We start from the raw sequence: 25,625 nt of genomic DNA on the forward strand, positions 1-25,625 counted from the left end.
GTGAACTTCAAGAACTTTTCTTTAAAAATGTTACTTCTGATCCTATTGATCTTAAAAAATGACTTTACAGTCTATGGCAGTTATTTCATAATACAATAACGCGATGACTGTTTAGCTACAAGTAACAACAAGCTGCAACTAGCATTGAATATATCGATTTTATGCCACGAGAGGTCACGTTGAAAGCTTGAAAAAAGGTTTTTATTTATTAACAAAATAAGTGGCCACCATGTTTTAAGGCCATGTCTACTTTAATTAAAAGTAAAATTAATAAATCTAAAGACTGGTACGTTAGATTTTCGTTCGATATTTGAATATGAACTAATTAGAAAGTATGCATTTAAAATATTATAATACTTGTATATTAGATAAATGGCGTTAAATGCGTACGTGACACCCAGAATAAGCTTGGCCCTGTTATAAATCCCCCAAACATCGTGCATTGTCTCTAAAGCGCCATCTCCGGATTTAAATGTGAGAGAACTCGTTCCGTCTAAAAGCTTTGCGTCATTTAACCTTGTTATGCTAAAGTCTTAAACAAAGAAACGGATTTCGGGACTCGACGCGCCATAGCTCCCACGAGATGCGAATTTGTTTCGCTACGGCAATACTCACACGGAGAAAATTACGCTCTGGAAAAGTTCCAGGTGAAACTAACACGCTTTATACGGATTAATTTAATAAAAAAATCTAAGTTCATAATTTCGACACACAATATGTGTTTAAACTGTTGTAAAAAAGGTATAATTTCGAATTTAAAATTGACAATCGATAATATACTATGCTATACACCGCACAGTAACAAGGAGACAGTGTTTATCTTGCGACGGTAAATAAAATAACGTAGTGGAGTGTAAACAACGTAAGCATCGATTGCCAATGTACTGGAAACTGTAAATGTTGCGTACGCATTACATTTTAAGGTACTTTCACAATCCACATACAGTTAAAGTCTATTTTATAGCCACTTAAAGTTCCCTTCCTTTTCTTCTATGTAAAAAAAAATTGAATCGTTATTCGTAAAATAATACGAGAAAAATATACTTACTAATATAATAAAACACAGAATAAATAGAAATATGTAAAATTACTCTATTAAATAAAGAAAAGCAAAGTCATTGGCTCAAAAAAAATTGATATAGAAAAATGTATAATAACAATTGTTAAGGGTAAGGATATCTGATCATGTGATCGACGTTTTGAATCCCGTCTTTCGACTATTACCATAAACCATATCCTAGTACAAGGCTAAAGCTTTGTAGGAATGCTTAAAAGAAATATTAATGAAATATCAAAAATCCTCTAATATTAATATATAAAATATCCACTAATAAACAAAATTAATTAAATAAAAACAACATTATTATGTCATTGCTAAAATTAAAATTATTTTAAAAGCGTACGTTCGCTTTGTTATTAAAAAATTAAATCAAAAGTAATCTGCACATTAATTAAAAAAGAACACGTATTTACAATTTCACTTAAACATACAAACTCAATAATAAATGTACAAACTCAATAACACGTTTTATTTATGTATTTTAATATCTCTTTCGACGTAAAAACGCGTGTTCGTTTATTTAGTGAATAAAATTTTATTACATTCCATACTCGTATACTACTGCATGCATTGAAAAACCATATGTTATGAATTTATAATGAAAAATATAATATATAATTATATTTGTGTTTTAATGATTCTGTTCCACTTTTGAAAACTTAATAACTTAACCTTAACCTTAACCAACGGGTTGCATTTTGTGTAATTTAGAAGAGTGAAAAAAAAATGAAAAATGTCTAGATAATATTACAGCATGTTTGACACATTAAACAGGAAAGATTAAAATGTAGACTTTTCTTTAAGAATTCCTTCTAGGCATCATCAAAATATTGTAATTCATAAGATAAAGTATAATACCAAAGTTTTGGCACAAACTGAATCTGGATGGTCAAAAACATTGAACTGTTACATACATTTTAGTTTATCATTATAGATAGTTAGAAGAGAGAACATAAACATGACAAGAATGATAAAATAACAGGAGTAACAGTGACTAGAGTCATCAACCACCCCTTATCCCTATGGAGGGTCGGCACAGTATGTACTACGCCTCCATACATCTCTATCAGCCGTCTTAACTGAATCTACCCCCTTCTAACCCATTTCCTCTTTCACACAGTCCATCCATACCTCTTTTAGTCTTCCTCTATCTTTGTAGACATCCACAGTGAATCTCATTACTTTTGACAGTGACAAGAGTAGTAGAAAGAAAGTAAGGGAAGAAATATACTAACCTGTTGCAAGCTGAGGCTCTTAACCATGACCTGTCCGGTGTGAGTATGCCGGCCGAAGCCGACTGGACCAAAACCATAGCAGAGCAGCGAGAGCAGCAACACCAACGTCTGTACTGTGCTCACCCACCACGTGAAGTACGGCCGATAGTCTGTTAACTCATCTAGTTGCTGTGCTATTTCCTCCTGGTGTGTCACTGACTTACGTAAGGAACGTCTGGAAAGCAGATAAGTCAAGAATTAGATATTTGTCAAAGCAGCTAAGACGTATTTTATTATTAGCTATTTAAAACAGCAACCCAGTTTTATATTGTCATCGACCAGTATCTTTAAAAAGTAGTAAACTTGTGAAGTTTTATGAAAATGAAATGGACCACTGACGTAATTTTCATTCAATGCAAACATTTTTTTGAATCTGCAATGCGGCAAATCGTAATCATAAGATGCCTACTGGAAGTATAGTAAGTAAATTTAACGAATTAAGTAGAACACATATAAGTAGAACAAAAACTTAACAATGATACAAACTTCAATCAGTGCGAAGTTGCAGTAACAATAGAGGCAGGAGTAGACTGCTGATCAATGAATACGATCATGACAAGTCGGAGCGACACATTGTTTACAAAATTGTATTCAGAATTCACTCCTCGTAAATCAGTAGATACGACGAACGTGCGATCTAATTTATATTTCAAATTATGTTAGATACAAACTCGTACGTAATTTACATAATAATTAAGTTTAATACTAAATTTTCCAAAGTTTACATTTGAATTAATCACAAAAATGGTTTACTGTTTCAAGATCTTACAAAATAAAGTTCTTTTGCCGCTTCAAAAATGATTTAAGAATTATTTCAAGTCAATAAGCAAATAATTTTAAATTTAAGTGTCAATAGCCTAATGGTTAAGGGATTTCCGATCACGAGGTCGGAGGTTCGAATCCCGTCATTCAACTATTACCGTAAACCATATCCTAGCACAAGCCTAGAGCTTAGTTGGAATGGTAAAAGAAATATTAGTAAATTTACAAAAAAATCTGCTAGTATTTTTAACAAAAAAAAATCGAGCAAGCAAACGTCTGTACCAAACTTATTTTATAAAAACCGCGACTAAAATATTTTCATGTTTACACGTATGTATAAACGTAAAATTTCATAGCGACATCGTTCCAAAAAAATTGAAAAGGCAAAAATTCAGATTTCATATTAAATATTTTTTCTGCGTCAAAAGAACAGTATGCTTACAGGGACGTTTTAAATTTTATTAATAAGTTAAAAAAATCTTTGCTCAAAGAGTTTTTCGTCTAGCGACCTCGGCGAATGTAAATTGCCTACTGCTCTTTTGCCCAAACCCCCTCCCCCTCTGCCTTGAGGCGACGGGTCCCTTAAACTCGAAAATGTGTTTTAATTTTTTCACAGTCCATTTGCAAGGCGAGCTTTTACTTACGCATTATTAAACGTTTTAAAATATAGAACCAAAGATTAAGAAAAATGTACGAATACCGTTTGAAAATATTGGATTATAACCATCAAAACCAAAAGCTACATTTTATATTTAGTTCTTTTTAAACGTAATGTACTACGGATTTATTATTAATTTTTAGTGACCTGGCTATATTTCGACCATCATTGACCTCTTTCATTTGTAGAATATTATGGACTTTTTAATTGATTTCTGAGGATATAAAATAGACCAAAGTCTATTTGTAAAGTTTAAAAAAACCGCGCTAAACGGTTTAACCTTGCTTTTTTTCAAATTTCTTTTCTTACCAGGTTGTTGTTTACTTGTTTTGTTGTTAATTATTTAGTAACTCACAATTATTATATTCCTCAAACTAAGTGGGTTTAAGCTTAACCAATGGAACGATTGCATGTATTGTTTACTGAGAGATCGAATATTTTTTGCACTTCGTTTTAAACAAAGTGATCAAAACATTTGATCGATCTGTAGCATCGAACATTAATTTTAGTATTTAAATTTAGGTGGCTTCTCGTTAGCTGTCTGTCACCGTAAAAAAATAACGTAATCACCATCAACAACCACCCTAATAACTTATAAAGCATCAAGGCATAAAGTGTCATCCCATAAATATTATCCCGCGTCAAGTCCACGCGGTATTAATTCAAAAACCCATTAAGGCAATTTTTAAATGGCAACTGGGCGCGTAAACACCGTGATATATTGCGGGCACAGGTGATATATTCGTAAACGGATCAAGCCCGTATTATTGTTATCCTCTTGTAAGGCCGACGTTAGTATGAAATGATAGCATTGATACATAGCTTATAGCTAAACATCTTGCTTACTATCTCACAATCTAAGATAAATATAAAAAAATAAGCATGATTATATTTGTTGCATTGAAAAAACATATAACGATTTTCTACTAAATCAGATATAAAAACAATAATAAAAATCCATCTTCTCAAAAGCCTCTATACATAAATACACAAAAGTCTCACCGGAAAAATCTGCCGACAATGCCCATGCCAAATTGCCTCCGATTCGAGTTGTCTGCCAACGGCTCGAGCATGGGCGTGTGTATGCGCGCTCCCCCCGCGCCGCACACCGCGCCCGCGCCCCACGAGACGCTCCTCTCCGGCCGCCTATACTCCACGCCAGACACCACCGGCGAACGACCGCTGTCAACACAAACACTAAATGTACATTCGAAAAAGGCTGCATTCATGAGCTGCTCGTCCAAAATCCAAATGGAATCACGTCGAATGACTGAAACTTTTTTGCCATTCAGCACTATCTGTTAAGGAAAAAGTAATTAAAATGGATGTATTGTAGTCCACACTACTTTTCAAAATGCCTGACGATGTTAATAAATTTTAAGCTGCAACTTTCTAATTCAATTTTATTCTTAGTAAAGAAAGTAGAAAGATCGTTGGGTATTCGGAACAGAATAGTAATAATAAGTGAAAGTTGACTCCTTAATCAAATTAGGCTAGTTTCGTTACACTATGACAAACGTTATCGTTAGATTATTCATTAATAATATTAACTTTATGACAAATTGTATTACAAGATAATTGTAAGAATAATTGATATCCAATAATGTCCGTGTAATAATATTAAGTGTGCAAAGTTTCTTTATCCGCGGGAGATATCGTTCCGCCCAGATCTATGTGACAAGGGTCGCAGAAATCGTGGACTTAATCTCCGTTCTAACTTACATATGCGCATCATATTAAGTATTCCAGCCTCGATTTCGTATATTGCCAATTTATCACTATTGTCTTGACATAGTTCACTTTGGGGAATTTTATTTACTTGGCAAATACATGTATATAAGCTACTGTCTCCCATGAATTGGTCCATGGCAACTTTAACCACATAAACCTACACTCTTGTTGTAGGTTTCCCAGACCATAATTCCCTATTTAAAACTCATTATTCTCTGTTTTTTCAAACATATTGACAGCGATTAAAATATGTTTTATACAGAGATTTTGGCCTCAGAAACCAATGACTAGAATGAAAATATTAACAGCTATGAGTAATTTATGACTCTTAGTTAATGAATGCATAAAATAAACAGTACATTGAGTAACAAATCAACATTACGTAATAATAAGAAGGAATTCACGATTAATAACAAATTAAATTCAAATTAAACACAACATTAGTACCGATTGAGAAATTGAAGGAAATTTAAAATGGCAGGACGATTTGCTTTTGCGCACAATAGCGTTCAATCATTAAACAGTTGAACAATAAGTTGGCAAACAACTTTCCGTCTCGTCGGTGAGTTCACAGTAAAACCTACTATTATAATTAGAAGCTAATTAATCTGTCAAGTTAGCGCAACATGACGATGTATTAAGAGCTCGGCACTGGCTTAAGCACAATTAACTAAAGCCGGCTACACACATTCAGTCTTAACTGTACTAATAGTCTTTAATAAACATTCACCCTGTTCACTTAAAACGCACAGTCGAGAACGATTATTTCCTATCCATTTCGGTTAAAGGTCATTTCATCAAAAACTTATCATTATTACTTAAATCTTACCAATCTTACTATTTTACTCCTTATATCTTACTAATATTATAGCGAACGTTTATTGGATGGATGTTTGTTTGAAGCTATGTCCAGAACAGCTGCATGAATCTTAACGAAATTTGGTCCACATGTAGAAAATAGTCTGGAAGAACACATAGCCTAGTTTTTTTTAATCCCTCGCGGACGGAGTCGCGTGCAACAGCTAGTTGTAACATACACATTGGAACTAAATTATAGCTCTTTTATTTTACTGCATGATATTCTTTCCTAAGCGGGTAACAAGTTTAATTTTTTTAACTGAGCATATTAATTTTAACAGTCTAATCAGTTACTTAACGTAACGTGCGGTTAAAACTGATGGTGTGTAGCCAGCTTTAGTTGTGCGTCGCCAGGCTTGGCTTCACTAACTACAGACATTAATAACACTTTATGATTCAAACAAAGGATATTACTACTTGCTGCGACACTATTTTTTCCATTCGATAGAATAGATCACGTATTGAAAATTATAAAAAGGATTTTCAAACACAATGGTTATTATCACTGCTATATGAAGCTTGCAGATAAAATGCAGATATAATAAAAAAGTCAATTCAAATTGAATGACTGATGTATTAGAAATTTCTCTTAGTTGAATTTCAGCAATTTAAATTATAAAAACTCATATAAATTACTTTAAAAAAATGATTCTGATAATACAGTTTACATAATATGAATGTAGTAATTTAAATTGTTAACATCATCTCTTCGTGAATAGATTGGTTATGACGATTTTTATTTTCTTCATTTTGAAATTATATTTACTATTTAAATAGTATGGACATAACACATACTTGTATTAAACAGGAGCAGTAATCAACATAACCTTGGAAGATGTTCTACATTTAACTGTGGTATGCATTTTACTTGCAAGAAACACATTCATTAACTTAATTACTTTCTTGACGTTTCAAATGTCAGATAGAAAAATACGTTTTACCATTTCATGGAACTCTGTCGTTACATACAAGTGATCGATGGGTTATTATTATAGGATATTAGACGTAGCAACTTTCACGTAATTGTAGCGTTTTTCTTTTTTGTTAACATAAGCCAATAAATATCTAAAAATTGCTTTGTGATTGTATTTCAATTGTTTTAAATCGAAAACAATTAAATCGACATAGTTTTTATATTATTTTGTCAACATCGTTTTGATAGATTTTCTTTCACGCTATATTGGAAATATCACTCGACTTTATTTATATATCAGACACATGTACAACTTCAGAGAAATTAAAAGTAAAAAAAAAGTGTTAAAACTTAATCGAAATAGACCAGAATACAAGAACACTTTTGCTCGATGTACCTTAGGTAATACAAACTTGTTTTGATCCCCGTATTTAGCAGAGGACGGTAACCACTGTTAGGGTTGCCAATAGACATATATTTTCACGACTAAAGTAACTAATAAACAGCTGATAATTTTGAACACGAGTACACCGCACTAGGCCATAGATGAGGGAAGATTATTTATTAAATAGTTACCCTTTCGGCCCATCAGCGATGTCGGCCTCATCGTGATGGTGTTGGTTGATAGGTGACGTCATAGAAACGGGGGCAAAGAAGACGTCATCGATATCGTCATCGACCTGGGGGGGCACGCTGCCGCGGAACGAGCGCGACCACTGCACCGACGTCGATTGCCGCGACCTCCTCGTCACCGCCTGCAACAACATAAGTGAAACTTGCATAAATATTACGAAAATAACCGAAATAAAATAAAATATTAGATTAAAAAGGCAATTCGACTTCACCTTTAAATTAATGTACATGTTGTATTAAAAATTGAATAAGCCTTTTGATGTAACTTAACATTATAAAGACAATTTAATTTGTCTTTCAAAGTAATATTCTTGTACTGTCTTTGAAGTTTAAAAGGTTACCTTTGTAGGACGTAAAGGTCAATTGCAATATGTTACACAAGAGGGTGAAAAAGTCATAAATGTCGCTTCCGTTGCCGTTGATGTTTTTAATATTCAAATAAATTAATTACAATGGGCATTCGCAACATTTCTAAACTTTAAGGATACATGTTAATAAGGTAAACAAATACCTAACATGTCGTGGTTGCCAATTTCGTTCGTATTGTCCTGTCTATTAGATTTAAAGCTTTTAGTAATATCCAAAATACCAGTAGAGTTCTTGCAAGGGAAGCAGTTGTATTTCGCGGTGTCACAGACGAGTTCCTTCCGTAGATATTGGCGGGTACACGACGTCTCTAGCCATTATTTACGACGGCCATAACGCTCGAGCCGATCCCCAAAGACATCGCTTTTATAATTTATCGTTCGGAAATATTGTGGCCTAATTCGTTCGTCCCATATTTGGAACATACTAAAGAGAGAAATTATTAGAGGCTCGGGTTACATGAATCAATAGTAACATCATTTTTATCGTGCGTATGTAATTTTATATAAAAACTGGGAGACATTTTATGTCCTAGTAGCTTGAATTACAGAGCAGTTTTTATGTTGTTACCCGATTAGTAATAAAATATGGCCCGTAATTGTCGTTTCATGTGTCACCGAAAAAGGATTACCGATTTTTTTAATAATAAATTACATAAGCTTACTAGTGTAGAGGGCAATCGTAGAGTTTTATTTATTAAGACTTTAAATAATATGCTATTTGTGGCTACTAGTAATTGAAGTAAATTGGTATATATCTTAAACATTTATTAAACATTATTAAAAACTATGTTCAAATAAAAACCATTTTACTTCAAACATTGAGAAAAAATACCTAACGCTACGAAGAACTTCGTAGCTTCGTAGCATCGTAGCACCGTAGTTACAAAGTAAAAACTTATCCCACTGGATGCTACTTGATAGTCTATTAAAATACATAACATTGACGATGATATTTAAAATAGAATATCACAACGAAAGTGTAGCTAGTGTTAAGTTTTATAACAACGTAATCAAAACAAGTAAAACATAAACGTAAAAAAGTACACATATTTTAGTGTACGGTACTATTTATTGTTAAACAACAATAATTAATTAAAGAATTAACAAAGAAGAGCTTTGAAAGTACATTTGTATATACGACAGGATAGACATTCCCAATCGTACGATTTTATACAAAAAATATATCAATAAACGTAAAATATATTTCGGTTTTGTATTGATGAATAAAGAATGACGCAATAAATTGTTTCTGTGACGTAGAAATGAATATAAATATAAAATAAAATGACAAGGAATTCTTGAAAGGCGAGAGACCCACTAGAATTATGCATAAGGGTTGTCCATTTGATGTAATGCTGGAAGAATTGCAGTCCTTCTTTTGACCGACTTTCATGAATGAATTTATTTTTGATCTTATTTAAAAGGGAATGAATTCAATAAGCAAGTACACAGCTCAATATCAATAATGGAATTGGAATCATAAGATGCTCTATTTTTTTCGAAACCACCTGGTTTTTAGATGAACTTGGACATTTTAATACACGGCTCTTAATAAATAGAACATTTTCGTGGAATTGTCCGAGTAAATTTTACCATTGCCTTACAATTTTGTTCTTTGTCTATAAGTTTATGAGTAACTACGCTTTATTTACATACTACGTACGTACTTTTAGACATTATTAGTTAGAATCATTTGGCCCGAATGGCGCACTTTCGTTACGAAGTCAAGTATCACAAAGATTAGTGAAGCGACATAAACGTTGACATTGTAATAAAGCTAGTGTTGCGATGGTGCACCGGCAGAGTGTCAGATTTTTTTCCTAACAGTACATATGTTACAAAGGAAGCTAAAAATAAGTTACTTCTAAGTAAGTGTTTTAAGTAAAGATTAAATAGTGTTTTCTTTGTGTAATCATATTTTAAATTATGTAATCCTTTTATTATTTACTAATAAGTTATAGAACTTCACCGCTAGTTATTTACTAACTTAAATACTCAACCTATAAAAGTAGGTTAAGAGCTAACTACGCCACCTGTGGTCATAATGGCCGCTGTCGGTTTTACAGATTAAACTTACCTAACAAATTAGCTTAGTTTTTAGTTTGGAACTAAGTGTCGTTCAGAAATATGTAAGTAGTTTTAATTAACAGCATTTTCAGGTGGGAGCAAGCCATAGAGATAGTGTTACTAGATACATAAGGCATATTATGTACAATAAACAGTTTTACATAATAAAAGTTAAAGTTTAGATGCAACCTCAATTGAAAACTCTTTAAAAGAAGCAATTAAATAAAGACAAGTAAAATACTACAGTGTTAACGCAATATTATATACGTTTAGTGATTTCTGTATGTTATCTTAGAATCAATGTTATATCAAGTTACTGTAAAAATTAAACTTATTCCTTATCGTGTTAAAAATTCTTACTCTTTCGGCGACTTTTGAGTTATACTTCTAGAAAGTTATAAGCTATTAAAGCTAAAGATCAGTAGATTAAGTAACCAGTATTTAAATCATTGTGGCATTTTATTCGAAAATGTCACTGAATTGATGTTAATGTGAAAATTGTAATATACTAGTGTAGATCAATCGTTTTATTTTGTGATACCGCCCACCGTATTAAACATTAGCAATTACAAGATTTCGTATGTGTTTTTATTTTTCATATAAAAGTTAATGTCGGCATTTTAAATCCCGCAATTATCTAGACATGTTCGCAACTAACATTAATTTAAAGTTAAGCTTCGGTAGCTATCGTAGAGTGCAATTCATTTAGGAATTCATTCGACTGGACCACTTAAGCTCATTGTTCTGCTTAGCGTAATGACTGTATGGACTTTCTTTTATGGAAATATACACCATTTGATATTTAAAGAAACATAAAACCCGACTGAATGTAGTACTATGACAGGGAAGGATTATGAATAGAATGACATCTCATTCATCAGAATCGGATGTCGTTATACATGGTTTATATAAAAACTTACATACTCAAATTGATTTATTATTAGGCAGATACAATGTTAGGTGCAGAGTTAATACATTCTACCAATGATGTGGCATACTGGCTAGTAAGAACTTTTTTAATTATGTAAAAAAGGTAAAGAATAAAAAGAGAGAAGTGATTAGCGCGGGAAGTGTGTTCAACAAGAGCTTAGTAGTAAATAAATTTCGATGTATTAATACTATATGTAAATATGTATATGAGTTTTAGTATAAGGATTTCAACAACTTGGTGGTCAAAGTGACCTACGATAAAAGTTAAACATTAAACATAACAACTTGTACGTATCGTATATATTTGTGTCCTATTAATTATGTTATATAAATCCCGTTGCGACTTAAGTTTTAATTATAAACCAAAGTTCGCTCAACTTAATTAGTCAAAGGTTAATACGAAATAGTATTAGGTCGTAAACATTTTGCGTCATTTGTATCTTTAAAGTCCATCTGTGTTTCATGTTTTTAAAATATTAATACTATATATTATTTTCTGAACACATTGCTTATATAAAACAAATATATTGAACATTTACATTGCTGGTGTTCTCCGATCATCCCACTAAAAGCTAACAACATCCCTTCCACGAATGACACGGCCGTATAGTACTGTCACGTCCTCACTATGGCTATGGGCTTTGACGTCGATGTGTTCGGGTCAGTGTCGGCGAAGCCATGTTAAATAAATTATACAAACCGTAACAACATAAGAAAGTCCTGTGAGTGTGAGCCTCGCCACGGAGTCCTTTCCGGGAGGCGGGAGAGGCGGCAGAGGCGGTGCGGGCCCGGTGTCAGCGGGAGCAGGCGCGGGTAATACGTCGGGCCGCTCCCGCCCGCGCCCCCGCGCCTCCCTTGGCGCCGCGCCAGACGCACCGTACATACTGCAACCAACAACAAAAGATACAACAATCTATTAACGTCTCCACAAAATTAGTAACTATTTGTTTTGAAATGCTCTTTAGCCATACTGAGAGTCGTTAAGAAATTCCCTTAGTTTAGACTAGCTGTCGCCCACGACTCCATTCGTGCGCATTTAAAAAAAAACTTAATAAGTAGTCTATACGTTCTTCCAGACTATGTTCTACACCCATGCCCATGCCAAATTTCATCGACATTCGTTAAGTCTTTCTGGAGTTACCATCAAACAAACATCCATCAATCCATCCGTGGATCGATCTAAACATTCGCATTTATAATATTAGTAAAATTTCTCATAAGTTTAGACTAAGCCTCAGTTAAAGCAGCTAGTTATGTTGATTCTTGGTAAGTTTCTTAATCCTGCTTACGGTTGAAAGCTTTGCTATAAATACAAATTCGCGTAATCTTTTAACGGTAAAAATACATGTCTGAGACATGTCATATTGTTTAGGTTCACGTTATATCAGGAAAAAGATGCAGCTCATCAACCTTTTTAACGTCTCTATAGTATAAATAAACAATGTTACTTAATTTTAATCAACGTATAAAAACTACACGATACCTGACATTTAAATTGAAATTTAAAATCGATATCATCTATTATGTAAAATGTGTGTTCATCCATTCGTATCTTTCAACATTGTATCTTTGATTATTCAATCTTCTATACGACGGAATAGACACAATATAAGTTTGATAGACTCTATCCTAGTGTTTGTGTTTGTTCTACAATCTCAATTAATACATCAATTAAATCAGAATAGACTAGCTATCTAGAAACCACAACTACGTGATACAAAAACAAATTTAATTTTACAAAACAACTGCCAAACAGTATTTAACAATTTCAATAAAATTTAGTTTTATTTTCAACATTTATGACCATATAAATTTATATAAAATAATTCATGTTAAAAATCTTGAGACACTAAATCCGAAAGATCCAAATTTTGTTCTTACTTTAGAAGAGAAAAATCTCTGAACATTTCTGTCAGAATTCGTAGAAAATGTGGAGCATTCGAAATTTTCCGTCGCGCAACCTAAATTTCGAGAATAACTCGAGGGAGTCGCGGTTGAATTTGATCTTTAAAAACGGAAACAAATGTTGCTTCTTGTTTTATTTACCCAAATTTAATGAATAATTAATTATAGGAATTCGGTAATTTAAACAACTTATATTTGAAAATGTATAATGAATCTTGCTAATATTATAAATGGTAATGATCATATGGATGGATGTTTCTTACAAGGTATCTCTAGAACAGCTGTATTGATCTTGCTGAAATTTCGCGTAGATGTAGAACACATACTTAATTAAGTTATTTTTTTTAATTCTAAGTAGGAAGTCGCGGGCGAAAGCTAGCTATAAAATATAGGCGTCCGGTACACGATATTTTTTTGGTACAATTTAACGTTTTTATACAACTACATAATTAATAGTTCGCAAGTTTTCGTCACATTTGAGATGATTGATTAATAGCTTTGTTAAACAAATTTAAAAAAATATTACTCGGCTCTCTACAACTAGTACTAAAACCAAACCTTCAAAACATATTTACTTACAATATGGAGGCCAACGTAACAATTTGTGAAACCCTAGCCCAATAAAACTGGAGGCTACTGCAATATCTCAGTGAAACGATATTACTCCGGTTTAAATGGAAGGATAATATCAATGAACCTTTAAGACAATGCGTTCCGTTTCCCACATTAACTTTATTACACCTGTACATTTAAATACACCTTACTAATATTATAAATGCAAATATATGGATGGATGGATAGATGTTTGTTTGAAGGTATCTTCGCAACGGCTCAATGGATATTGATGAAATTTGGCACATATGTAGTACTTAGTCTGGAAGAATACATAGGCTATTTGTTTTTTAATTCTGCGCGGGCGGAGTCGTGGGCAACAGCTAGTTTTTAATATAAACAGCAGTACTAGAGTTAACTATTTAATTTATCTGTTGAGTTTTAATTTTATTGTACTGAACAATTCCTAGGCAATTGTATAGCAAGTCTTAAAATCATCTGGCACCAACTTTACAAGGAAAAGGCCCCTTTAAGATGACGGAAATAATTTTATACTTAATGTAACGCACCAATACTTGGTTTTGAAGAATATTAGTACCCTTTTTATTAAAGTAATGAGACTCTAACGCGATGTTTTCGTACAGGTTTTAAGATAAAAAGACTAGGTGAAGACATAAATTTTTAATTTTCTTAGTTTTTTACCGTTGTTCCTTTCATATATTGCGTGTTAAACTTTGTAGTTCAAATTGTATGAACGAATACATAAGCTCATACGGTTTTCATTACATTAACGAGTACATTTATTATTTCAATGTATTAAAACTAACGATATAGAACGAACTGCGAGGAAATTTAAAAAAAGTAGCGCCTGATAAAATAAATTTGCATTAACTGCGCAACCGTTGTGCGTGTATGTGTGATTATTTTATTTTACTGCATCCACAGCTCTCTGTATATGGAATTTTTAAAGGATGCAACAGCGGGGAACGTATTTCTCGCGTATCGTTTGCGGCTACGATTCATTTAAATAAATACCAAGAATATTAACACACATTTTTAATTAGTCCTAAAGAAAACATTGCTATTATAAAAGTATATTTTAATAAAAAAATATTTGCTAATATAAAATAAAAGAAATAATTCCATAACTTTTATCATACGTAGATATTAAGCTAAAAGGTTTATTGTTCACTATTTATAAAATTCTCGTGTCACAATGTTAGTTACCATACTTCGAAACGGCTTGACCGATTTTTATGAAATTTTATATACATATTCAATAGGTCTGAGAATCGGCTACTATCTCGCGCGGACGGACTTAAGGGCAACAGCTAGTTTTATATAAAATCCACTTCAATATCAATGTTATGTTAGTCGACGATAAATTTTATGTATAACTAGCTGTCGCCCGCGACTCCGTCCGCGTGTTTGTCTAAAAAATAAAAATTTAGAGGTGAACTACCCTTAACATTTAGGGGGATGAAAAATAGATGTTGGCCGATTCTCAGACCTACTCAATATGCTCACAAAATTTCATGAAAATCGGTCAATCCGTTTCGGAGGAGTATGGGAACGAAAAATGTGGCACGAGAATTTTATATATAAGATGTACATCTTAGTAATTATTTCTACAGCATTGATATATGACTCTAGAACTTCCAAGTTTAGCGAAACTCTTCACGACGGGCATAACTTAGGAGATCCTGTCTAATAAATATTTTCAGCTAAGCTTGTCAGAGCACGCCCTCACAAATATGAGAAAATATAGGTCGACGGCCTACGCAGGACAGCTTTATTTTTTTCATGTCAGCGATTAAACTAAATGGATGTCTTTTTGTATGTTAAATTCAATAATATAACGTATCACGTAAATATAGCATTAAATTAAAATCATTTAAAAACAAAAACATGGACCGTTTAGGAACAATTTACTTGATTTCTCAATTATGAGGTAAATAATCAGAAAGCGAACTACAAGTGTAACTTGCGGAGAATCTTACTAACTGTAACAAGCACCTACGTCGAATTAGTCGCGGAGCTACCAAAGTTTCAGATGCGGGGAGCATACAAAGTTTCCGACGCAGTCAGGAATTAACAAGTACATTAATAAGCTGCCAGCCTGCGCTAGGTCTCCGGGGTCGAGCGACATATTCACTCTTTCATACTTTGACTACTAATGTTAGTTTGGTTAACGTGAACAACTAATTAATTTGTCCGTCGCTAAAATTGCTATTAATAATTGAATACTGTGGCTCTCAACAATTGAAATTCTTTGTAGTGGGAAAGAAATGTGTAATTGCCTTCTTTACTCTTTTTTTTCGGCATTATACGGTATTAGTAAATACAATCATTTATAAAACTAACAATGTTACTCATTATATCAATAAAATAAGTTACTACGTTGCCTCCAAATTTCATCCAGTAAAATCGCATATATTCTTGACAAAATTTGTAAATTACTAGCTTATGTCTGCGATTCAATCAACGCGTTATTAAAAAAAAACAGAGGAAACACTATCTCATGTCCGTCGCCTTGTTCTAAGCTACTTTTTTTACCAATTTTCAATAAAAATCAGTCCAGCGACGACACACGATATTCTTATACAGAATTTAAGAAAGTACATTTGAAACAGTATAATAGATTTGAATTTAATAGGTAATTTAGCATTCTGAATTAATTCCGGTATTTTCATTAGGAACTTGATTGCGCGATGGTGAATAGCAAACATTGTTTGTACTGTTTAAACACGAGTACAACACATAAATATTGCTCGTACGTAGTTCTCCGCCGTTTGCGCCTGATTTAGATGTTTTAGGAATGAGCATTAACGCTTAATGTATCTATCCTTTTAAACTAAAATATTTACCTTACAAGTTTAAGCGTTTGCTTTTAAAAGTATTTCACAAAGAACACGTATTTGATATTTTTTATTTAATACTAGCTGTCACCCGCGACTCCGTCCGCGTGGAATGAAAAAAAACTTAACTAGTTCCTGGCAATTATTCGAGTTTTTCTCACCTTTTAAACCTTCTCTAGACCTCCACTAACATTTCAAGACCAAAATAAGATAAATCCGTTCAGCCGTTCTCGAGTTTTAGCGAGACTAAAGAGCAATTGATTTTTTTATATATAGAATAACATACAAGTAGTACCCATGTTTTAAAACGGAGAATAGGCGTTAAATATTGCTATAAATGCGTAAAAGGGAAACTTTTCCATTTTTAAATGGATTTAAGTTGGAATACTTTAAAAGAAATATTTTTCATTGATTAAAGTTCTAAGTATTAAGTATCAATAAAGGTACCAAGTTGTAATAAAAATAAATGGAATTGAAAGGCTGATTTGATAAGAAATGTTATTGGCACACGATAGTCTGATACTGAAGAATGGAATGGAGGAAGTAAATTAAATTTTCAGCTTCAGTTTATACCGGCCAAGTGACCCGTTGCTTTAGAATTGCAGTTGTTTTATTGGAAAGCTAAGAAAAGACGACTTAATATTGCTTCTTTCTTAAAAAACAAAATATTTATATCATTTTTACTACAGTATTTCTCGTATCTCTCTCTACAGTAGATCCTATTTGCAGGCATGATTATTGGATTATTGAAGTACTGACCAAAGAATAATTTACTAAAATAAACCAACTGCAATATTACTTATAAGGATACTGCTCAATATATTATAGTACTGACCTAATATCGTCATCATCAGGGTGATAATCTGGTGGGAGGTCAAGTCGGAGATCGCCGAGTGCTCTCGCCGCGTGCCGCCTCCTCCTCTCATACCACAGTCTCCTTTGTTCCCTCTCATTATCTCTCTGGACTCCAAAGAATGTTTGCGTTTCTCTTTTCAAATAGTCTCGTACCGCGACAGTGTGCGCTCGTCGCAATCTGACGCCGTCTTCTTGCGCGGGCTGCGGTACTTGGTCGGGTGGCGGATTGGCGACGGGAGGTGGTGCGGACACGATACGAGGCGGTGACGGTGGTGCCGGATGGGACGGCGCGGACTCTCTCGCTGTAGACGTGCCCTGACATGACAGTTGCGATGCTAGCAAACCAGCACTGGACCGCCTGTAACAAAGAATAATCCCTATGAGTACACATATACATAAGCTAAACAATTAATGGAAATAAAAAATATTGTTGTAAATATAAGGTGAAAGAAACTTTAAAAAACCGCCTTTTCTTTTCTAAAAGTGTTAAAACTCCTTTGTGCATCTCAGTAATTATATAATAATTCAATTACTTTGAACAACAATTTCAAGCTCTTGGCGCAATAATATTTCGTACGTAATACAACATTACAAGAGGCTTGAATCGGTAGACGTTTGGAGACAAACTCCGAAATTCTCTATTCCGTCGGAGCTCGTCATCGTCAAATTGGCCGGATTGATTCGGTATTTCCGACTGCAATTCCGTCGCAAATCAATTTCCAATGATTGAAAGTCAATAATTGAAAATGGCTTTAGGTAATTCGGATCTAAGGCTTTACAACACCGCGTACAATTCGATCAATCGTTTACTTACAAATATAAATGATGTTAAATAAAAAATTTACTTGACTGAATATATTGGTATCTGAATATACGGCACTCGGCTAAATCACAACTCAGGAATATTAATTAACTTGATAATTTATTTTTAGCTTTGAATTTATCATTGAATCAATTCTGTATGATAATGACTACCAAGGTACAAGTTTAAAGTTTTGCTATTTATAATATTTAACTCATTGTTAATTATTTATTGTTGGCGTATTTTTACAAATATTTAGCTATAATCGTTTAGTTCCTAATTACATGCTTCTTTATTATTTTTTGTAAAAAACAAATATTTAATTTACTCCTCCCAAATAGAGTTAGTAACAGGTAGGCGAACTGCCGTAAAATGTAAACTAAGACTTTAAGATTTATAAAACCTTATGGACCCCATATGAGTGGAAAAACGTCAAGGCAATGATAATTTGTTTTTATATTAAAAATGTCATAAATCCAACTTCTACCTCTTTTTTTATATCTAAAGGTGGCAAACGAGCGAGCGGCCACCTGAAATCGCATGCATCCTCTCATCCGGAAAGTCCAATTCCACTTCCCATCCTTCCCTTATAAGAAAAAGGGTGGGAAGGGAAAGAGGACTATATAAGGCCTCCGGCACGCACTCTCATCAGACGAAACGCGGAATAGCTTCCACTTCACGCCTGTCTTCTGTGTGGTCGTGGTATTTCACCGGGCGAACCTGGCCAATACGTGCGAAGATGTTAAAGCGGGCTCTACCACTGTTAAAACAACAAAAACCTCTACAATTAATACAGACTTATTGATTAATTTCAACCGATGTGTAGAGAAGACTAATAACTTGGATCATTAAGTTTATACCCGAACTCCGAATGTCAATCAAATTAATTATAACATGAATCATTAACGAAATAACTCAAATAATCTCTCATTTCAGATATTTCATTATAATTAGCTTAACCATTTACTTATCTTTTCAATCTTTTAATCCACAGTTGATCGAAAATCTTTCATTAAAATATCCTAAGGCAGTGTCATCAATCAACATCTAGCAGACGGGGTACTCAAGAGACTTAATGAGGCTAACGTTTATGTAAAAATCTATTAAAATTATTATAAAAACAAAGTAATAGGTAAGTTGGAGAAGAACTTTTATTCTAAATACTAAATTTCAATACTATAGTATTTTAAAATCAATCACGCTGATTCCATTTTAATAAACTGCACTCAGAAACGTTTAACACACTAAATTTGCACAATAAAGCAGTTAGTGGCTATTAAACGCCTGTACTATGAGTGCAAATGAAAGTATATTAAAATGAGATAATGTAATAAAACACGCTTTTATCATTAGTAAAAATAGCATTAAAATGATTAATGTAGTACAATATAAATGTCTCTTAAAGCAAACAGCTATCATGAAAAAATAAAAATGTGTAAAACGAGCGGGTAGAGAGATCGCGGCACGTCTCAAACAATGTTGTCGCCTCCGTTCCATCTCACTAAAGCCCCTTTATTGTCAAATGCTGCCAAAATGTTTAACGGCACTTTCTAGTTATTATAACTTGGTAAGATATTTTGGAATTGTAAGTTCATTGTCGTTGAAATTATAACGTGATCGGAATGGAGAAGAATAAAGAAGTTTTAGAATATGAAAACTATAGACAAAAATTCACTCAAATTAAATATAATTCAATCGAAAATAACTAAAAATATCAATTAAATTACTTTAGTACAAATATCACACATTTTGAATAAAGTAAAAGATAGTAGGTGTTAAATTACATTTAAACGTGGCAACGATCTGTTTCACAGAACTTTACCGTTAACTTTACCGAAACCTACATTAGGTTTTGATTATGAAGTCCTGTTCTAAGTTCTAAGTAAACGCAACAATGAAACAAATGAATAATAAATGAAAGAAATAACCATAATGTAAAGATTCGCTTCATAAATATCGGAAACAATTTAAGACATGGATTTACGCATTTGAATAATCCGCAATAAAACTTACTCAACATCCATAATACTTTTATTATTTATTACAAATGAACTGTACAAGAAGTATATTAAGTACAAAACGTAATAGACGCAGGTGCGGCAGCTAACCGGCAATAATTCGCACGCAGGTAAGAACGCTTTGCATAAATCAAAACACGCTCGCCCGTCGCAACGTCTTGGATAAATTCTACTTATTATTGCGTCGCATACAAGTTTTGTATTCTACCAGATTTTATTCCGACCCAATTAATAAAAGCATAAGATCAATATGAATTAAAATTGGTAGCAAACTGGTTGCTATCCTTGTAGTAGGTAATTAACAAAAACCCATCATTGTATGTAGTTTTCCCTTACAAGTAGGTGTATAAAAACCCCTTGAGCATGTTGCTAGGGTTGACAGCAGTACGCGAGTTATGCTCTTACGCATACTATTGGCAACAGCGGGCCTAGCACGCATATTTGCGAAAAGTGCCTTCATATTGTTATCATCAAAAAAAAGTATGACATTTTTGGTATTAAATTATTCAAACTTTCGTGAGACATTATACTAAACTGATATAAAAACGGCTAAACACTCACTGAGTGAGCGAAGGGCCGCGTCCGCGAAATAATACCAGTACCACTCATCCCGATAGATGATCCGCCACCGGAAGAATAAACGTGAGTGTTTAGCCGTTTTTATATCAGTTTTGACATTTTTGGTCTGCACACGCTGCACACATTACAAAACAAATTTATGTCGATGACGCTACAAGGTCAGTTGTCACTAATATTCATACTAGGCCAGCACAGTAATATATCTTCTATCTTTAACAATAAAAATTAACATTTCTCTCATGCCAGGTTCTTTTAGTATCATTAATGATGTATTGTTTATTTGTTAGTAAAATATTCAATATATAAAATAAAAAGGCATTACAATAATCAACACTACGTTGATTGATGTTCAGACTAGATTTAACAGATTATAAAAAAAAATCGATTCCTATTTCGGTGATGCAATTTTGTAATTTACTCAACTGATGCGAATCCTGTCAGTTCTCCCTAGTTTTATAACCAAATTGAAGTCACGGAGACCGCTGAGTCCGTAGCGGTGTACTCGACTGATTAATATTCTTAGCGCATTGCCAATATCGTCGGCCGATATTGCTCGACTCTGTCGGAACGGACACCGCCGTTATTAAGAAATCGATCTAAAACAAGACTTTTATAAATTCTATATCAGAACCAACTTTCACAACTTTTACTTTATGAAATTTCAACTCGGGACATTTCCATTATTATTCATAGAATAGATTCTTGTGCACTTCTACCGTGGTAATAACCACCTCAATCGACAGACGGTGCTCTGAAAACAGGTTTTTCAACTAGATAGAATCTCTAAGGAAATGTCATATCATTTGGAAGTATAAAGACTCTTTTTTCATATCCTCTTTGTTATTCAAGTTGACGAAGTATTAATATAATAAAGGATACTGCTATTCCTTTTAATTCTTTTTGAAAAAAATACGGTACAACAATATCCATGGCTTCCACGTACAGATGCGTAACTGCTGCTTAAGCCTTTTTTCCAATTATTATAATAATGGGTTTATTTTGTCGTATTCTATATTATCAAACATTTTTTTTGGCTAGATTAAGAATAAAAATTTGAACAAATAAACATATGAACAAATTAGTCATGCATTAAACCTTATCGAACATTCGATTCAAGCTCGTTGTCGAGTAACGTTGCAATTAAGATTGTAAAAATAGTGTACGAGATGTAACATAAAAAGCATTTTGGACATATTAAAAGTGCTCTCTTGTGAAGTTTGATCTTTTTCTGGGAGTTTGCGTAGGAGCTATTATTATATATTTTGGCATCGGAATTACACTTAGATATTGAAATGAAATGTCGACGTACGACATAACAAATATATCAGTTTACGAATAAAAAAGTTGCATGTAACTCGTATTCAATATACCGTATTCATTGATAGAGCATTGTATTATTACAAAGACGTTAGTTCGTTTACAATGGGTATTCTTCAATTTTCAATTGTATTTTGTATTCTGTGAACGTTGCAGAAGTTTTACAACTGTTTGTTATTCTGTAGCGGACGGGGAATAAAATAAATATTGCAAAATGTAATCTAAAGAAAAATCGCATCGTTAATGATTTAAACAAACTGATACATCGTGAAATATATTTTATCGTGGGTTTCTGACACCACAATCTTTTAAAACATCGTTATCTCTGTTTTGTCAAAGATAATGACGGTGATTGCGATATGTTTTATAAAGAGTTTAATCTCGGAATCCAACTTTTAGTATATTAAATGAACGCCGTATTAAACTTAAACTTTAACCAATTTCAACTTTACAGTATTTTTTTTACCATAATTTAGTCCCACTCACTCTGATGAAGGGCCCCCGATGGGGTCGAAACTAGTCGGTGCCGCCACTGGACGAATATACTTGAGTGTTTAGCCGTTTTCATATAAGTTTATTATAATGTCTCACGAAAGTTTGAATAATTTGGTATGTTTTTTCTTATAAATTTAAACTATAAAAAATACTATCCAACCAAAGTAAAATCTCGTAAGTGATTTTATTTAAGTACTTATACATTACATCGTTGAATTATCTACATTTATGTTCAAATATAAAAATGCTCTAAATTTTATCCACACACCAAAGTGCCGCAGTATTTTAAAGTAGCTAATTTGAAATGCGAGCCATTAATGTTGAAGTCTTTCATTGGCATTTATCTTTCCCAATTTCGTAAATCCGATCCAATTTAAGATTACGCGCAATTTATATGGTTTTTTTGTAAATAATTTGTCAGTTTATTTTTTATTTTTCCTTTTACAGCAATAAATAAATTGAGTAATCTCATTTATAATTTTACAACAACTTTGCTTACGATTTGTTCCGCACATATTATATTGTTAATACACGAGACGGAAACATCTTTGCCGACCTTCCGTAGGGATAAGGTCAGCTTGATGATGACATACATTTCTAGCAAAAGACTCATATTCACTCCCTTCTAATTTTTATACATTACCCGATTCTCAGACCTACTCAATATGCTCACAAAATTTCATGAGAATCGGTCAAGCCGTTTCGGACCAGTATGGGAACTAAAATTGTGTAACGAGAATTTTATATATAACATTAGTTAGAAACCAACCAAAAGTTACCAAGTTAAGTGTCAGAATGATTAGTAAGGGGACACAAATGTCGTCAATTTAGCAGGACTAGTGTTGCGCCAGTACACCGGCACAGTGACGGATTTTCTTCCTAACATTATGAATATCCTCGTAAATATTTCACACAGAAGACAGGCGCGAAGTGGAAGCAATTCTGCGTTTCGCCTGATGAGCGTGCGTCCCGGAGGCCTAATTTAGTCCTCTTTTCCTTTCTACCCTTTTTCTTATAAGGAAAGGATTGGAAGTGGAAGTGGACATTCCGGATGAAAGGATGCATGGAAAGGAAAAATATTTTCTTTCTGTGCATCCTCTCCTCCGTCGATTACAGGTAGGCAACGCATCTGCTATTGCGTATGTCTATGAGCAACAGTCACTTCGCTATTTCAGCGATTTCGGGTGGCCGCTCGCTCGTTTGCCACCTTATGATATAAAAAAAAAAACTTTTTTCTGGGCTTAAATAGCAAAACTAAAATATAGTAAGATTCTTGTTCAACTACTTAAAAGTAATTCGAATGAGAGAACCTTTATTAAATTCTTTTGTAATTCTGTGAGTGATCTTTGAACCGTTGACTATTTGATTCGGGGTCGTAGACGTCAGGGACTCGATTATATTAGTATAATGAGATTAGACTATGCGCCGTAAGCTAATACTTGTGACCCAAACTGTGGAACTAGTATAGAATATTAAAAACTACGTCAGTATCTTGCACGAGAAGTAACGAAGAATCTAGAACATCATTGTAAGTTAAAAAGCTAAGGCTTCTTCTGTTTTTTTTTAAATTATAATTCCAATCTTTCATTATTTTTTGCATATAAGCGAACAACATGTTCCAGTATCGTTTGTCATCACTTCAAATAAAAAAAAATGTAGTGAGTCGCTTTTAAATTTAAATGAAATTAGTTAAAAGTTTAAAGCTCACAGCAATTTGAATATAAATTATTCACCGTTTCCATTGTGAGAGAGGAGAATTCGAATTTATTTAGCGCGACGACCGCATTAATTAGTTCGCTATTTGCCTCTGTGTAGATTACATACTATGTTGTACTACTAACCTCACAATCTGTAAACTTGTAGTTAAATATATTTTATCACTTGCTGACGCCAGCGATTCCGTCTGCGCGGAATTAAATAAAAACTTAATTAGTAGACTACATGTTCTTCCGAGAGCGTCGGTGGCTGAGCGGTCAAGCACTTGACTTACAATCTGCAGGTCCTGGGTTCGAATCCTGCCATGTACCAATGTGTTTTTCCATTTCCGATTTACATATGTATTATATATTTTATCAGACGTTCTTACGGTAAAGAAAAATATCGTGATGCAACCTGCACAGTTCGGATAAGAAACACATACAACACACAAAGATACGTGTGAAGTCACAACCCGCACTTGGCCAGCGTGGCTCACTATGGCCTAATTACCCTTAACTTAGGGTAGATTCCGAGCCCCTCCTTGGGGACATATAGTGAGCTGATGATTTTCTTCCAGACTATATACTTTATGTATGCCAAATTTTAGCCATTTAGGAGATTCTAGGCCATTAACAAACATCTATCCAATTATTCGTATTTATAATATTAGTAAGATAAAGCCAGTCAAAGAAATTCTCTACAACGACAATTATTATTGGCATGGTTTAAAAAAATCAGTAATTGTTACTGGGAACGTATAAAAAATTGCGTAAGAGCATCCTTATAAAACTTACGATGTGGAAATTTAATACTCCTTTGTGTTGGTCTTATTAATGCTTTTACATCATTCTTTGTCAGTGTATTTTTCCATTGCTGATTCTGATTTTAATTAAAAGATAGAGAGGCGAGAAAGACGAATGCATCAAACGTTGAAATTGCTTTTATTTTTTTTTGTTACAACACCAATTGTTACAGAATATCCTTTCATTATTTGCAAGAGAATTGCTCTATTATTTTAGAAAATATAGGAAAGCATGTCTTTTAAAAAAATTACATCGAAAAGTAAACACACACACACATCCACTTACGCGCACAAATTAAATTATTTTCAAAACTAAAAAGTAAAAGATTATTAAAACTTATGTTCAATAATTATCATGGTATTGTTAGCTGAATGTGGAACTTAAAGAATGATGGTGGGGCAATGCTATTATAAGCGACGGCACGCTCATTTCGAGACACACTCGCCACCAGACATTGAAGCCAGCCGAAGCTCTGCCTTGCCTAGCCAA

At 33.4% G+C, this 25,625-nt stretch overlaps 1 protein-coding gene across 1 annotated transcript in view; it reads right to left on the reverse strand.

Moving 5' to 3' along the window:
• Positions 1 to 25,625, reverse strand: part of rho-5 (rhomboid-5) — a 106,473-nt gene that overhangs the window by 6,011 nt on the left and 74,837 nt on the right. Inside the window, exons 2-6 of the mRNA XM_013314095.1 lie at positions 17,405 to 17,782; positions 11,955 to 12,138; positions 7,833 to 8,011; positions 4,757 to 4,936; positions 2,296 to 2,509 (exon numbers count right to left, since the gene is read on the reverse strand). Coding sequence (XP_013169549.1) covers positions 2,296 to 2,509; positions 4,757 to 4,936; positions 7,833 to 8,011; positions 11,955 to 12,137 — 756 coding nt within the window. The 5' untranslated portion in view covers position 12,138; positions 17,405 to 17,782. The remainder of the gene's footprint in view (positions 1 to 2,295; positions 2,510 to 4,756; positions 4,937 to 7,832; positions 8,012 to 11,954; positions 12,139 to 17,404; positions 17,783 to 25,625) is intronic.

Source organism: Papilio xuthus, unplaced genomic scaffold (assembly GCF_000836235.2).
Source record: "Papilio xuthus unplaced genomic scaffold, Pxut_1.1 DF827542.1, whole genome shotgun sequence".
Classification (NCBI taxonomy): Eukaryota; Metazoa; Arthropoda; class Insecta; order Lepidoptera; family Papilionidae; genus Papilio; species Papilio xuthus.